Source organism: Corylus avellana, chromosome ca9 (genome assembly GCF_901000735.1).
Source record: "Corylus avellana chromosome ca9, CavTom2PMs-1.0".
In the NCBI taxonomy this organism is placed as follows: Eukaryota; Viridiplantae; Streptophyta; class Magnoliopsida; order Fagales; family Betulaceae; genus Corylus; species Corylus avellana.
Genome location: NC_081549.1, coordinates 21,592,550 through 21,608,624, shown reverse-complemented (window position 1 = coordinate 21,608,624; position 16,075 = coordinate 21,592,550). Strand labels below are relative to the sequence as shown.

Genomic DNA, 16,075 nt, shown 5'->3' with positions numbered 1-16,075 from the left:
TAATAATAACTTTTTGCTCAAAATTTGTGTACAACATAAAAGAAGAAGGACATGATGAAAACAGAAGAAATAGACAATTATCTTGATTGGATTCTTCTTTATCATGAGTTGTATCGTTTGAGGTGGACATATCACACTACTTTCAAAAGTAGACTGGAAAAAAGAAAAATCAAGCACTCGTCCCTGCATGTCTTTTTCAGCTAACTTGTACCTCTCTTTACGCGTCAACTTAGCTCCCTGTGCATACCGGTCTGAGATTCGAATTTTTTCACTTCTCTGTGCCTACCTGTCTGAGATTGAGGTTGGAATTTTCTAAAAAGCTAGTTGAAGGCTACTAATCACCAAATAAGTAAGCCCCACATCTTTACAAGTAAATTCCGCAACCTTTCTCCCAAATTTCCTAATTTTCAGCTGCATCTTAAATTATCTGGGACAAGTAAACTCAACAATCTTTTTCTTTTAGACTACCCAAATTTCCTCATCTTAAGCCGTCAAAATTTCTGTAAAATTTGATCATCCACCGGTCTCACCCACAAAGAGAATCCCATCCATAAAAAGAGTAGAAAAATTAAGAGCAAAGATTTTTTTAGGAGGGTAATCAAAGTCAAAGGGAATAATCACACAAATCCGCTAAACTCTCATGTCGAAGACACAACATTTCGGGAAACAAACTTCATTATTCACACTACTGTGTAACACACCAAAAAAAGCTCAAACATTTTTGAGCTTACAGCACTTGATTGACGTGGGTCAAGTTTACTGAGGGTTGGGTGGGCGACCATTGGCAGCAGCAACCCTGGAGCCCCATTCAAGCAGCTCTTTGCTGGTGTCATCCTTGTGAGCAATCACCTCAATGAAGCACAAGCAGTCCTTCTTAGGCCCTGTTGCTGTCTCAATTGCTTCAACAAGCTCCTCCTCGCAACGGACCTGAAAACAAATGTAAGTGCAAAACAAGAAATATTAAGTAAGCGTTTCCCCTGCTTTCGCATTTCATTGATTGAAGTGGGATGCACCATGTAAAACAACTCACTTTGGTTGTCCAGCACTTGCCCTCGCCATTGTGTATTGCATCAACCAACCCAGTGTAGTTCCAGTTCTTAATCACGTTGTAAGGCCCATCATGGATTTCAACTTCAATGGTGTATCCACCATTGTTTATCAGGAAGATGATGGTCCTCTGCCCACATCGAAGCATTGTTGATACATCCTGTGCAGTCACCTGCGGGGCAAAATCACCATGAAATGTTTTAAAAAAACTTCAAAATTTCAGGAGTCAATTAGGAGTTTTATTATATTGGGAAGTATAATAATTTTGATTTAGCTAAGAGAAAGCAATCCATGTATGACATTTGAAACATATTATGGAATTTTGTAGAATTTCTATGAAATCACCAAGTCCCACAATCATTTGCACGCGTGTTCCACAAGGTTCTTGTCAACATTCTAAGCAGAAAACGATTAGGAGAGACAAATAGGAACAAGACAATACCTGGAAGCTCCCATCACCAATGCACGCTATCACTCGCTTCTCTGGCACAGCCTGTGCATACCCAAGAGTTGCACCAACTGACCAACCGATTGATCCATATTGCATTTGGAACTCATATCTGCAACCCAATTTTCAAAACTTTTAGAAACTACAACTCAGAAACAAATATCAACAATATATGCTATTAAAATATAAATCTAATGATTAAATTAACTAGCTTTTGGAATTAATTCAATTAAATATTCTAGCCAAACAAATTAAAGGAGAGCTAAAGTCCACAGAGAATGTCAAAACAAAATTAGATGATTAAATTAATAATTTTCTATGAGCTTAAGCTACATATGCCTTATGCTCTCCGTCACTTACCCGCAAGCAGGCGGCAATTTCAGTTTCTGACAGTTGAACCAAGAGTCCCCTGTTTCAGCAATCACAGCCGTCTCACTAGACAGCATTTGCTGTATGTGCTGGAACAGAACATTAACCCTCAAAGGTTCTTTTGGCGCAGCCTTGAGAGGATGCCCCTCGGGAACAAAGATCCTGTGGTAGTTCTCAAAAGCAGTGGGGTTCTTCTTGAGCCTCTTGGCAAGTGCTCTGAGGAAATCCTTCATCAAAACGCAGCCAAACGCAGGCCCATTTCCGATCACGACGCGATCGGGCTGCACGACGATGGCCTTCTCCTTCTTGAGAAGGAGCGAGTACCCAACAGAGCTATAGTCATTGAAAATAGGCCCGGCGAACAAATAGGCATCAGCGGACTCCACAATCTCGGAACAGAAGGCAGTGCTCACAGCACCCCAGTAGGTTCCGATGAAATGCGGATGGTGCTCCGGCACAAGGCCTTTCGCCGATGGCATCACCGCAAGGGCGTAACCACAACCATCGGCGAGCTCAACAAAGGCATCGCATGCCTTTGCAACGCGCAGTTTGGGCCCGCCCACCAGAACTGGTTTCACGGCCTTGTTCAAGAACTCCGCGGCTGCCTCCACTGCAGCCTCTAAACCCATCTGATTAGTCAATCTTGATCACAACAAAAAAACAAAAAGAAGCACCAATAAATCTCATAATACGCCATAAAAATGATCGGATTATATGGGTCATCAGGAAGAAGCGCAAAAATTACCTGGGAGACAGTGAAAATGGAACGGGTTCACGGCTGAAAGTTGGATGAGGAATCCCTGGCAAGTTACAGCTTATGCTAATGTACACAGGCTTGCTTTCTTTCAAAGAAGTTGAAATCGCTGTATCAATCATCTCATGCGCATCTTCCAAGTTATTCACCACAGCCTATAGCAAGTATATCAAATTTGCATTTTTATACCACAAGACAGCAAAACAAAGCAAACCGAGTATGCCAAAACCTTAAAAGCCCATTACCTGAAAGCAAGTGACTGTCTGAAAGCACCTGAGCTCTTGGCTAAAGTCAGGCAAACCAATGGTGTGATGAAGAATTCGGTTGGTCCCATAGTCATTGGAGTTGGGACCACCTACTACGCAAATGAGTGGCAAGTTCTCGCTGTACGCGCCTGCGATCGCGTTGATAACGCTGAGGCCACCAACGGTGAAGGTCACGACGCACGCGCCGACGCCGCGGGAGCGGGCGTAGCCGTCAGCGGCGTACCCGGCGTTGAGCTCGTTGCAGCAGCCGATGTTGTTGAGGCCCGGCTCGGCGATGAGGTGGTCGAGGAGTGTCAGGTTGAAGTCACCGGGGACGGTGAACACGTCCGTCACGCCGATCTGGACGAGCCGGCGAGCCAGGTGGCGGCCCAGGGTGGCCTCTGAGGAGTTCACGAAAGTGGAGGGGACCGTGCTCTGGATGGTCGACACGGCGCCGTTTGACGGTGGGCTGCCCATGTCGTTGCAAGAGGGCATACACGTGTCGACCGCTCCGATCTTGGAGTCCATCGAGAACGGGATCACACTACTAATCGCTGAAGGAACAGTTGTTGCTTTCCACGACAAAATCTAGAAAGAGAGCTGTGGCTCTTTTGGGCTTTTGGGTGATTTGTTTTTTCGTTTCTTGGGTGAATGGTGAGAGTGACGAGGTTTGGAAAGGAATTTATAAGGGTGAGTGACGAGTGTTGTGGGGTGGTGGATTTCTAGGGGCGGTTTGGGGGAAAGTGGTTCATTTGTCTGTGGACTCTTGTGCGATGTTGAGAATCCTCTAGTTTCGAAGGGAAAGGCCTAGGAAGTAAGAACTATGAAGAAATGTGTGCTGTGGAAGGAATATAATTCACGCGCCTTAAATCAATTTGGTCTTTTGCTTCTTTCTCATCCTCTTCTTTTTTTGTTTTTCTAGAATGAAAGATAGAATTGTATTTCCCTTCCCCCTATTTGTTTTGGAAAAGGATCCTCTCCACAAGTTACGGCGAAAGATTAAACATTTGACTAATTCTTTGAAATCTTATTTCATTTTTAGGTTGATACAAAAAGTTTAAATATATATATTTATATAAATTTTAATTAATATTCTAACATAAAATTTATAAAAAAAAAATTGAACTTTCATAATTAGGGGCAGCACTAGAACTTGAAGGTAAGGGGACAAAACGAGTAATTCTAAGTAGCCTACTTGTATTTTATTTGTGTCCTACTAAAAATGATGTGGCTATTAAAATTACAATTGAGTTTGTAATTGATTATTATTGAATTTTAATCAAAGAGTAATTTTATTAGCCACATCATTTTTAGTAAAACACAAGCAAACCACATAAAATTACTCGGGACAAAACTTCAAAACCAAAAATAAAAAACTATTGGTGGGTGGCTAAAAATTAATTTTTTTAAGGAGGATATTCGTGTGTGTGTGTGTGTATATTGGAGATGTTTTAAAAATTTTGGTAAAGCCTCCCCCCATAAATGTGGTTACAGTTACACCCTTTTCATAATATTAGTTAATTGGGATTTGGGAGCGACGCAACTCTAATTCACTTTACTTTTATATTTTTTTACCATGGAGAGATCGATGGTAAGTATAACGTTCCGATTTTACATTGTTTATGTATTATGTAAAATTGAGTTTTAAAAGTTATTATAATAAAGTTTTAAATTGATTAGTATTAACAAAAAATTATTAAAAAAAAATGACATAGATGTGATTAACACTTTCCTTAATTAAGATCAATATTTGCTAGTTAATAATTGGTGTAGTTAATAATCAGTTTTCTAGCTTGTTGAACTTGAAAACATGCATTAGAATTAATAATATTGTACCATTTTGTTATTATTCTGATAAGAGCTTATTCAATGCTACCCTTCTATGATTGGATGGTTGGTCAGGGTCTTGCCAAAAAGAGTCTTTTTATTCAATTATACCGTTCAAGGTTCAATCAAACTAAATACACAACCAAAAAAAATAAAAGAGAGAAAACGAAGTAAGTGTCTTTCTATCAAATTATATGCCCTCCATTTTGTCAAGTTGTTCACGTCGTCAAAGTCTACCTGTCGCGATGGTGACATTATAAATCGAACCAAATTTTCCTTCGAATTGAAATGGACAAAAATAAATTATTGGTATATATGATAATTATATGTTCTAGAAATACATATAAGTTTAATAGGTTGAATAAAAAAAAATCCAATTCAATTTGGATGAAGACTTTATCTTTATGAATTATTCTCATTATGCTATTAATATTTCTATTAACTAAAAATATATGACATTAATGCACTGATTAATATTTCTCCTAGGGGTGGTTCGGCCACCTTCAGACTGGCCTTGGAGGTGGCTCTCTAAAGCCACTTTCTGGGGGTGATTTGACCACCCACATATAATTTTTTAAACTGGAGGTAGTGATTCGTTTTTTTTTTTTAAATCAAGGGTACTAAATTAGTTATATTTAAAAACTTAAGAAAGAAAATTAAAAAATATCAAAACTCAGTACTAAAAAAGTTATTAATCTTAAAAAAAAAAAAATTAAAAATTAAAAAACCTTTATACTTTCGTGGTTAACGTTAGCACGTCGGTTTAAATAATTAAAAAACCTGTGTACTTTCGTGGTTAACGTTAGCGCGTGGGTTTAAATAACTAGTTTTCCCTCTTAAGTGGACGCGGACGACCCGTCTTGACCGACTAAAACCGTGAGCAAGGTTTTGGAGTGTAGAATCCAGTGAAGCAAAAGCCACAAAGAAAACAATCCGCTGGTTTTAGAAACCGCAAGAGTCCCTGGTAATGAGAATTACAGAATATTAAATTATTTATTTTGAATCAAAACTAAAGTCAATTTATTGATACTATAAACTATTACTAGTATCTGCTTTCACTTTTCACCAACCATAATCTATTGACAATAAGATTAACACACGTCAAAATTATAATAATTTTCTATATGGGTTTAATTCTGAATCGAGAGAACCAATAAAAAAAGAGGGTCAAGACCAAAGGTGTTTTGTCATTATTAGTATAGATTGAAGAAGCCAGTGAACTAAACAAAATTGTAAAAGAAATCGTTTGGTTAGAATGGTGAGTACAAAGTAAATTATTTTTATTTTATTTTGTAGTGTTTTTTTCCGCACGACATCTCTTTATTGCTTGTATGCTCTTCTATCTATGCTTAATAGATTCAGTCAGTCCATAAGGATGCTTGGGCTTATTAAAAATAGGCATGCTTGGGCTAACCATATGAGTCGGGAATTAATGTCCATTTTTAAAGAGTTTATTCATGGGTATATCAATTGTCCTTCATTCTTACGTTATACTAAGTCGTATAATCTGGCATGGGCATACCAAATATAACGCCATGTTTTATAATATGAGATGAGAGACATAGCTCAATTCTAACGAGAACAAATAGAAAACATGAATATAGAAGATGAATGTTTTCTTTCCAAATTTGCTATTTTGCTTAAGATTTCATGAAATGGTTAGTTCTTGTTTCTTTCTTTCTTTCTTTCTTTCTTTTTTTGCTGTTAATTATCTGCTTTATATTTGTTTTGTATTTTTTGAAAATGATTTCTTTTGAAGTCATTTATCGGTTTATTTTTCCTATTATACACATGGCCGATAGGGCTCCCATGTGAAAATGCACAGCCACCATGTGCACCAACTACCAGTCTACCAAGGCATAGGATGACTATTATTATTATTATTTTTTATTTTTTATTTTTTTATTTTTAGTTATGATGACTAATATTACTATTCAAATAAAGGGGTACATATCTCAATTTTAAGGTATAATTTTCTAAGTTAAATCTTTATTAAAATAAAAATAGTGTTATTTTTATAAAGTAATGCTGCATATTATACTACCTTTAGATCAACAAATCTCAATAAAATGAAGATGTAGTATGTAGCATTATTCTTTAAATAAATATCAATTGTGTAATTATGAAATTTGTGTTTGATTTCTTTTTAATCAAATTAATTGAGAGTTAGATTTTCGGAGATACTTATTAGTGAATTTGGCCTAGATTTCTAATGTAGAATAGCAAAATCACATGGTGACTAGATGGTTGTGGGGGCATGTGCATGATAGCATAAGGTGGGGGTCCATTTAATCAAATGTTTAGTCATTAGAAAAAATTATGTGTAGCTTATTTATTAGAAATAATGAAAATAATTAATCAAGATAAATGTCATGGGTTCTAATGAATAAATTTCACATCATTTTGGTACCTACTCTTTTGGTCCCAAAATGATGTGGAATTATGGGAGCCTATAATTTGGTAGTATTATTAAATTTCTATGGACACAAGGTTTTGGGTTTTAACTCTCATTAAATCAATGAGGTGAATTGTCTTCTATTTGTAATGAACCACAAACAACTCATCAATTCTTACACGTTACAAGCACACTTATTAAAATTCTAGACTTTAACAATTCTTTACCACCCGTTATAAACTCTTCCACTTCAAGTGACTTATATCTCATGTAACTCCTCATTATTACTTTTAACTCTTATAAATTTTGTTTAGTTTTATGACTCTTTTTATCCTCAAATAATTATGTTCTAATAAATATATGGAGAGATTTTTGGTGTGCCTGCCAGGTTCTCCTTTGACCAAAGATAATAAGGTGTCTTGGTTGTAAGAATAAAGTCTTATGGTAGGTGATGTATTGGTTTTGCAGTTTTAAAACATTAGATTTAAAAAAAAATAGTGATTTGAAAACGTAATTTTTATAAGTGTAATTAAGTATTTGATAAAATTATAGTTTTACCTTTAAAATCATGTGTCTTTTTAAAAACGCACCATCTATTTGCAACTTTTCTACCTTTTCAAACTAACATTTTTTTAGAAGACACTCATAAAAATACATCTTTTAAATGAGATATTTTCTGTAATCTTATTTAAAAATGCATTTTTAACCTACAAAATTGCGTAACAAACGAATTCTCAATTTCTTTTGTCAAACATATCCACACGACCCTGGTTTTAGCCCATTGGCTAATTATGAAATTCATTGGCAAATTAGCTAGTATTGCTCTTCAGCAAAGTCAGTTCACTAGAGAATATTCAAGATATTATTGCCTTATTAGCTAAACTTCGCAGCTAGTGGGCATACAAGGTTCATAAAAGTGATAAATTATCCTACTTAATAAAATGGATCGCCCTCTCTAATTTTTTTTTAAAAACGTTCTACTTCCTCTTTCTTCTTTGTTAGTGCGTGGCACACCCTTGCCGCGCGCGTGGGCTTAGCGAATAAAAAGTAAGGTAAAAAAAAGTGGCTGTAAACGTCAGGGAGAAAGTCATAATTTACGTCGTGGAATATTCGTAAGCTGCAACGTGTCAATATGTCTCAAGAAATCACGTGATAATCAGGAGAGAATCCCGGAAACACCGTGACACACATTCGTACTTCCTACTGTTGTCCTGCTGACGACAGGATCCGATGGCAACTTTATTTGTTTTATGGGAATACGTGGCAACAGTATTGTTCTTGTTTTTGTTCCTTTTCACAACGTTTATTTTCTATTTCTTTTTTCTTTTTTTGTGAGTGGGGCATCATAGGCTTCATAGCCATTAAAAGGGCGACCTGGGGCGGGCGTCCCTGGTCACGTAAAATTACCAGGGCGCCCCTGGCCTTCTTTTTGTCCTTCAAAGTTCAAACGGTCATCATGTGAAGAAAGAAGACTACTTTTTACTAAGGAAAGAGATAATAAAGTTATATTTTAATAGTGGAGAGAGAAGTAGATAATAATTTATTATTAAAAAAGAGATAGTGGGTCAATTTTATAAGTTTTTGGTCATAGTTTATAGATAAATGGGTTTTTGTTTTTTTGCTAAATTTATACTTTAGTCTCTTCTACGTAGACTAAGTCTCTAATTAGTTTGAGATTTAAGGCTTTTCTAAAAGAAATAATGGTATGCTAATAACTTACTAAAAGTACTTTTTTTTTTTTAGACACTACTAGTCATTTAATTGTTCTTAGTTTATTTTACAAGAAGTTTAAATTATTATCTGTTGGTGACGTTAGATGAAAATTTTTAATAATTACTTTGATTTTTGTTTTTGTTTTTTTGTTTTTTTGTCAAGTAATTTGATGAGTTTGATTTAATTCGTGATATATATGTTATGGTATAATTTATTTTTTGATTGTATGTACTGTATTAAAAAATATATATATAATACATAGAGGAAAACAAATTATTTTTTTTAAGCGCTTGATAACTCCAATTCTTAGATCCGCCACTGGGACATGTCAGCCCAGTTGTAAAAGAACAATAAGAAGGATTAGTATCCAAGGCGCCAAGCTGGGCCGGGCTCTTTTTTTTATTATTATTTTTTTTTCATCTAAGAGCATTTGAGGTTTTCAAATAAAAAGGGCCCAACAAAGATAAAGTATCTAAAATGCACGTAGACTGCACATGATAGTTCTAATTGCTATGATAAGTAGTATCACACAATGACACAAACGACCACGTTAATTTATAAATATGATAAGGACTAATGTAAAAATTGAAGAGTAAAATCCATAATAGCCTTATCAGCAATTGACAAAATAATGAAAAATGCCACATATGTACGTCACCGTCTTATAAATTACTAACACATAACATTCGATGTCATTTGAGAACTTTAAATTTTTTTAAAAAATAAAAATAGAAAGTATAGCATTTCTCCCTAATAACATGGATTGATTAGGTCATTCGTACACAAACTGTTGAACTTCTATATTTTTTACACTAACAAAGTAAAAAATGATTAAATTATCTGGTAACAAACTTCTTCAGCAGGGCCAAGGATTTTTCCGCCCACTATGCAAATATCTTGAAAACTGCTCTCCTCTCTACTCGAGGGATGACTAGAGGTGGCAAGTGGTGCTAATCGAAATCTACCTCTTTGCTATAATCTAAGGATAAAGATTTCAACAATTTTGCTACAACCTGAGTAGCAAAATCTGGAAGTCCGAATCCATAATCCAAATGGTTTGTATTTTTGCTGTACCCAGGGTTAACGACCCGTATCACTTCTCTGCTATGTACTTGAAATCATAAACCGAAAAGTCCCAAGTTTGCTATGATTGGCTCACTCACTTGACGATTGGCTTCTGTCGTGTCTCCTTAAACTGTATGTCCCCGTTAAGAACAGAGCTGATAAACCCCTCTACTTCTTCTGCCGTCATTTCACCAACAAAAGCTGCAAACTTCTTCTTCCGAGGTTTGTAGGCCACCAAGAGTTTATCTGCTGATTTAAATCCTGCTTTGTCAAATGCATTTAGGAATGCTGGCTGCTTGGTGGCATCTAAGAGAGTGTAGGTAACGGAATCCCTCGAGCCAAAGGCTGACTTCTGTCGCCTTGATAGTGATTTCTGAGAAACCTGAAAGCACAAATATTAAGGAATAAGAAAATTACAATCTTAAACAGAGAACAGAGAACAGAGAACTTCCCATTTCTCACAAACCTTAGAGAACTAATGGGTGTCTCTCATTTCCCTCTCCAGTCAAGATCCTATTTGTGTAGACATTTCTTTTCTTTTCTCTTTATAACCGTTGTAGGATTTCAACCACCGCACCATAGATAGTCAAGAAAAGTATCCCTACGCAAGAAAACTATACTCACCATAGATAGGATCGATTCCAGCTTCTCCCTTGCTTTGGAAGATCTGAAAGCACCAATAATGCAAACGGGAGTTGATTCTCCACATAGAGCATCAAAATTAGATCCTGTCAGCAGGGGAATCTGTTTCTCCGCGGTATTAGTTTGTGCCTTCCTGGCTCCTGCCTTCTTGTTATTTTTCTCAAAACCATCAAGTAACACACTGAGATCATCAACTGCAGATTTCAGATCTTTCACAGAGATCCCTGTTTTTAGGACATGCTTCTCCCCATTTGATAGCCAACCAACTATAGCCGGAAGTGAATCAACTTCCAACTTTCTCACAGTTGGATCAGTAACATCATGAACCTACACAAACATAGTATTTTTTGGAGTATTTATACAGCCCAAGCATCCTTTTCATTATAAGACAGGATCTGATTCAGTTTGCTATGGAACATAACCTGCCAAGCCTAATTGACGGTTTCAATACAAATGCATTCAATCTAAGTATGCACAAGAAAGAGTGATCATTCTTTTAAGCATATAATCTCATTCTTTCCAATAGATTCTGACACTGTACGCCTATCAAATTCATTAATTAGTACAGGTTTAGACCAATACAAATCCATACAAAAAGAAAAATAAGTAAATAAGCTAATAGGCAGCCATAACATACCTTGGCATCATAGAAAATGAAGCGTTTGCGATACAACCCACTGAGAACTCGCCATATGACAGGTGTATCCTTTTTGGTAGAAAGAAGCATGACCCTAGGTAATTTTTCTGTGGTCGAAGAGGGAAATTCAAAATGATTCAGGAGAACTCGTTTTGAAAACCTTGGCAAGTGTTCTTGGCAAAATGATTTCAAATTCTTCACAGTCAAATCATCATTGTACTCCACCAGAGAACCCTTCTCACTCGCTATATATGAATACACAAACACCCTGGGTTCTCGGCGAGGATATATGCCAAGGTCCTTACAGAAAGACAGTTCTGTTTCACAATTTATGCTTCCAACCTATCAGAGGGAATACAAAATTACGCATATGTAATGATCAAAGGGAATTCAAAGGACAGAGCATACATCATAGACAACAAATAAAAACAGATAAGTACCTTTAATGCTCCCTGAAGTGAGCTGGCAACCTCCTCTAGGATTGATTCAATATGTTGATTCCCCTTCAATGTGGGTGTGTAAGACAACAAAAGCCAAGTAATTCCCCGGTCAGCTATTTCTTTTTCAAAGACCTGTGAATTTATGGTTCTGATGCTCTTTGGGGAGCTCCTAGGGGAAGATTGCGACCTGGTCGAACCGCCAAAACCACCAAACCGACTCCCACTACCTTTGGTATTACCACCACCAAAAAAGTTAAAAATATCATCCATACCAAAACCAAATGAATCTCGACCGCGAGAGCCACCAAAGGAAAATGAGAATGACTTGGAACCTCCCTGCCCACCCATACTTTGCCATTCATCTGGTCTGAAATTAAACTGATCATGTCCCGGTCCAGGTCCACCGCTCGTGAAGTAAGTATATCCACCATTGTCCCCAGGATGGCCAGCATCAAATCCAGGGCTTCCCTTCTCATCCCCATACATATCATAATTTTTTCTCTTTTCTTCATCAGATAAAATCTCGTAAGCTGATGAAAAAAGAAGATAAAAGTCAATATTTTCCAAAAAGAAAGAATGGCCAACAAGAAATACCCAAAAGTATGGAATCTTGATCAAATAAAATAAAAGCCAGTGATTAATACTAGATATGAACATCAGGAACCAAAACTAATTGAAATTGTAGTCACTTATTGGTCATAAATTTCAACAGAAAAAAAATGTAAATTATTATTATGATGAAAACAAGGGTACTCGTCTCCAAATCCAGATGTTCTATATGCTAATAGTAGATATGTAAATAGACTCAAAAAAATTATTTAAAAAGAAGCACCTCAACAGAAAAGAAATAAGAAATTACCATACCATTATTAATTTCAGCAAACTTCTCTTGAGCACCCTTATTTTTGTTCTTGTCTGGGTGATATTGAAGAGAGAGCCTAGAAAAAATAATAGGAATTACCGTGAGTGACAAACCTATAATATATATATGTGTGTATGCATGCATGTCTCAGTGAAGGTTTGCCTACATGTGTGTGTTATAATGTTGCAATCTATATGCATAAACACAAACTAATGCATTTATCCTAAACCATTTGCATTCACTCAAAAACCTTTCCAAACAATGCAATTCTAAGCAAATTTTTGAAACCGAACTATGAATCTCAGGGTTTTAAAGCTGATCCATGTTCTTCACACAACTCAGCAACCCAATGTTTAAGTGGGATGATGCGTAGCTTCTTACTAAACAAAAAGGCAAAACATGACAATGCTTAGACTAAATGCTACTTATCAAACCTAATAGTTTTCAGCAAAATACTTTTTGAGATCTTCAAATTACCCCTGTTTGCAGAAGTGCTCACCATAATACTCACACTAAACTGTCATTGCCCCACATCATCATTCGCCATAAAGACCATTATTGCCAAAGTTAACACTAGGGCTGACCTGATTTATTCCAGGCAGTCCAACTCAACAAATATCATCTAGGAGCATAATTGGTCTATAGACTTAAACCTACACATGGCGCCAAATTAGTGCCAAAAGTATTAGTGCCTGACCACCCCTTATTGACATATAGGGTTGTGCACCGACTCCGATCAAGTTGGAAAGGCCTTTTTTGGCTTCCGCATTGGCCGGAGTCGGAACAGGTGAAAAACCTCTGACACACCTCCAAGGGAGGTGATTTTCGAGCTGCCTCTGAAAAGTCGGTGCCAGATCGAAAGTTGGGTGGGCGGATTTTTTTGCCCACCCCTCACACTCGTTTTCTTTCCGTCAAGTAGAATCATTTTTAGTACGTGTTGATGCTACTCACCATTACAGCAAGAAATGATAGACATAGTCATTCAACGAGCAGTAATGAAAAGGAAATCAATTTACAGGCTACGAAATAACAAAATCTCCAAAACAAGCGATGGGAGTTTAAAGAAAAACATACTTGTGGAAAGCTTTCTGAATTTCACGTTGACCTGCATTTCGCTCCACCCCAAGAACCTAACAAGAATCAAAATCCCAATTAGCTTACCTTATTAATAAAAAATGAAAAATAAAACCGGGCGTAATTCGAAGGACAAAAAGTCAACCAGAAACGAATTACAGGTTCAACTGGGCTTTTCTTTTTGTTATGATTCTTTTTTTATTTCTGCTGCATCTAAATTAGGTAACACACGCAAGATCTCCCCCAGTTTTGAAAACTACATTCTTCCCCACATAATCGCAATTGATAACATGTGAATTCTAATTATCAATTCAATCAACTTTAAAGTATATAATAACAATTAAATTAAGACAAACTTTACCGTTTTTCAAATCTACAATTAGCAAAAGAAATTTGCTTTAGAAATCAATGCAGAAAGCAAGTTTAATCAACAAGATTCTAACAAACTATAAAGAAAAATAGGGGAAATGACCAGAGAACATCAAGAATCAATAATGGGGACCGATATTCTTACCTTGTAGGGGTCGATCGTTTTCGCTTCCAAGATTAAAACGAAAAGCGAAACCGAGAGAATGATCCACGATGTCAAACGGGCATTCATATTCGGATCCGGATTGCAATACGGTACGGGGACTTTTCGGGTGTCAGTGTGAGTGTGATTAGTAGGAAACTCGGATAATCGGTATTTTATGTCGGAAAGCTACAGATAGAGGGGGAGATTGAAATTAAAGGTTAAGTATATATATAGGTTCGCGGGACGTAGAGAAATTCCAGATGCTTCGGGGTTTTAGGCGGTTTCGTACACGTGGCAGTCACAAATGTTCCCACGCGAGCTGGCCAATGAGATTTTAGAGTTTCTTGATCCTGTTAAAGGACCGCACAGCCACGCGCTCTTTGCGGGGTGAGGAGGGAGGGGGGTGGGATCCCCTATTTAAGGCTTTAAATTGCAGCCCAACGCCTAACCAATCATGTCCAGTCCCAAGGCCCCAAGCATTGGGCTCTTCTTTTTTTTTCTTTTTCTTTTTCATTTTGCTTATGCACCGAGCCCCAAAAGGAAACTGTTTTATGTAAATTCGATGGTGGTAGGCTGGTAGGCTGGTAGCTATAAATAATGTCCTTACTTAAAACCTTGTGCTGATTTCACCATAGATTACTTTTTACCATGAAAATCTCATAATAGTTCCCCAAACAACAATCAAAACCCACCCAGCAAGAATAGAGACATGAAAATATGCTTGTGAGTTGTGAACAAGTTCTGTACCGTTTTCATTTTTTGCAAGTACGAAAAGGGTCTGGTTAATAACAAATTTAAATGAACTAGACAGTGCCAAAACTGGAAACATAAAATACAAAATGAGTTCAAAAATGATCTCAAAGGAATTATAAACGACACGATAATTTATATTTTGAGTAAAAGCCAAAAAAATGATCGTATAAAATGGTAAAAGCGACGAAATATAGGGTGCGGGTAGTGGGACATTATATACACGTGAATCCTTTTCTTAGTGATCGAGTGCATATTTGCATATCTCTGGAATCTTCAAGATCCATCCCTTTGGCTGCTTTATTGACGGTTGGAAATATGTAATCAATAGGATACTTGATAGCTACAGAATCTTTGTCTTGGTGAGGGTGATTTGTGCATACATGAGAAGATTTGATATGCATGGATGTGTCATATTGGATGGCTGTGATATGGTGTTTAACAGGTTAACCCTACCTGAACCCTTGATGCAAGTTATATCTATTTGGATTCTAGTGTAAATCTCTTTTGGTATCTCTAGCTAGCAACACCGATCTCAAGGTTCATCGTGATTGTTGAGAAATGATACATGAGAACCAATAGGTGATTGGTTGTGAAATAGGGTATAAGGTTTAGAACAGAATGAAATAGTTGTATAGTGTTATGAGCCCATGTTTTACATACCTTGAGTATGATTTTATATAATATTAAGTTGTATGATTAGTAGAAATGTTAAGTTTTTAAGATCAGTTTTTTAGATAAAAGTTTTGAGGTAAGGGTTTTAAAGATTAGTTTTGAGATAAAAATTTAAAAGAAGTTTGAGATAAAAGTTGCAACAGAATAGCTATTTAGAGCATGTTTGGAATTGTGTGTTCGAAAAATAAAGCTTTTAAGTTAAAAAGAGCTTTTGGGTAAAAATTTCATTTTTAAACTTTTGTTAAACGCACATTTTGGCTATTTTTAGGCTTTTTGAACGCTTAAAAAGCGATTTTGATTTTCTTACCAAACGAGTATTTTTTTTTTTTTCAAACGGATTTTTTGAGTATTAAAAGTACTTTTAGACCTCTCAAACGCAATCACAAACAGCCCCTTAGTAAACTCTCATATGATTATTATACAACTATGATAATGTGACAATTTTAAATAGCAATTTTGAAATAAAAATTAAAGGTTTGTGATTTCAAAATGTATGATTTAAAAAGCGATTTTTAAAACGTGTGATTTTTTAAAAACACAATTAAGTATTTGATAAAATCGCAATTTAACTTTTGAAATCATAATTTATCATTTTAAATAATGCATTAAAAAAAAAAA

General features: G+C 36.2%; 2 protein-coding genes across 3 annotated transcripts; both read right to left on the bottom strand.

Annotated features, from left to right (window-relative positions):
* Window positions 1-568: 568 nt before the first annotated feature.
* Window positions 569-3,710, bottom strand: LOC132191374 (pyruvate decarboxylase 2). Its single transcript, XM_059606344.1, has 6 exons — window positions 2,864-3,710; window positions 2,610-2,773; window positions 1,856-2,506; window positions 1,490-1,607; window positions 1,031-1,219; window positions 569-927 (listed from the first exon to the last, which is right to left on the bottom strand). Exons 1-6 carry the CDS (start codon window positions 3,389-3,391, stop codon window positions 757-759), a joined length of 1,821 nt encoding a protein of 606 aa, XP_059462327.1. The 5' UTR covers window positions 3,392-3,710; the 3' UTR covers window positions 569-756.
* Window positions 3,711-9,428: 5,718 nt separating this feature from the next.
* On the bottom strand, window positions 9,429-14,260 carry LOC132191923 (dnaJ protein ERDJ3A). Of its 2 annotated transcripts, XM_059607056.1 has the most exons (7): window positions 14,033-14,260; window positions 13,519-13,574; window positions 12,447-12,520; window positions 11,583-12,112; window positions 11,143-11,484; window positions 10,488-10,832; window positions 9,429-10,245 (listed from the first exon to the last, which is right to left on the bottom strand). In XM_059607056.1, exons 1-7 carry the CDS (start codon window positions 14,117-14,119, stop codon window positions 9,958-9,960), a joined length of 1,722 nt encoding a protein of 573 aa, XP_059463039.1. In that variant the 5' UTR covers window positions 14,120-14,260; the 3' UTR covers window positions 9,429-9,957. The 2 variants fall into 2 exon arrangements, with proteins under 2 accessions (XP_059463039.1, XP_059463040.1); XM_059607057.1 differs by lacking the exon at window positions 12,447-12,520 and having other exon boundaries at window positions 9,430-10,245; window positions 14,033-14,113.
* Window positions 14,261-16,075: the final 1,815 nt, after the last annotated feature.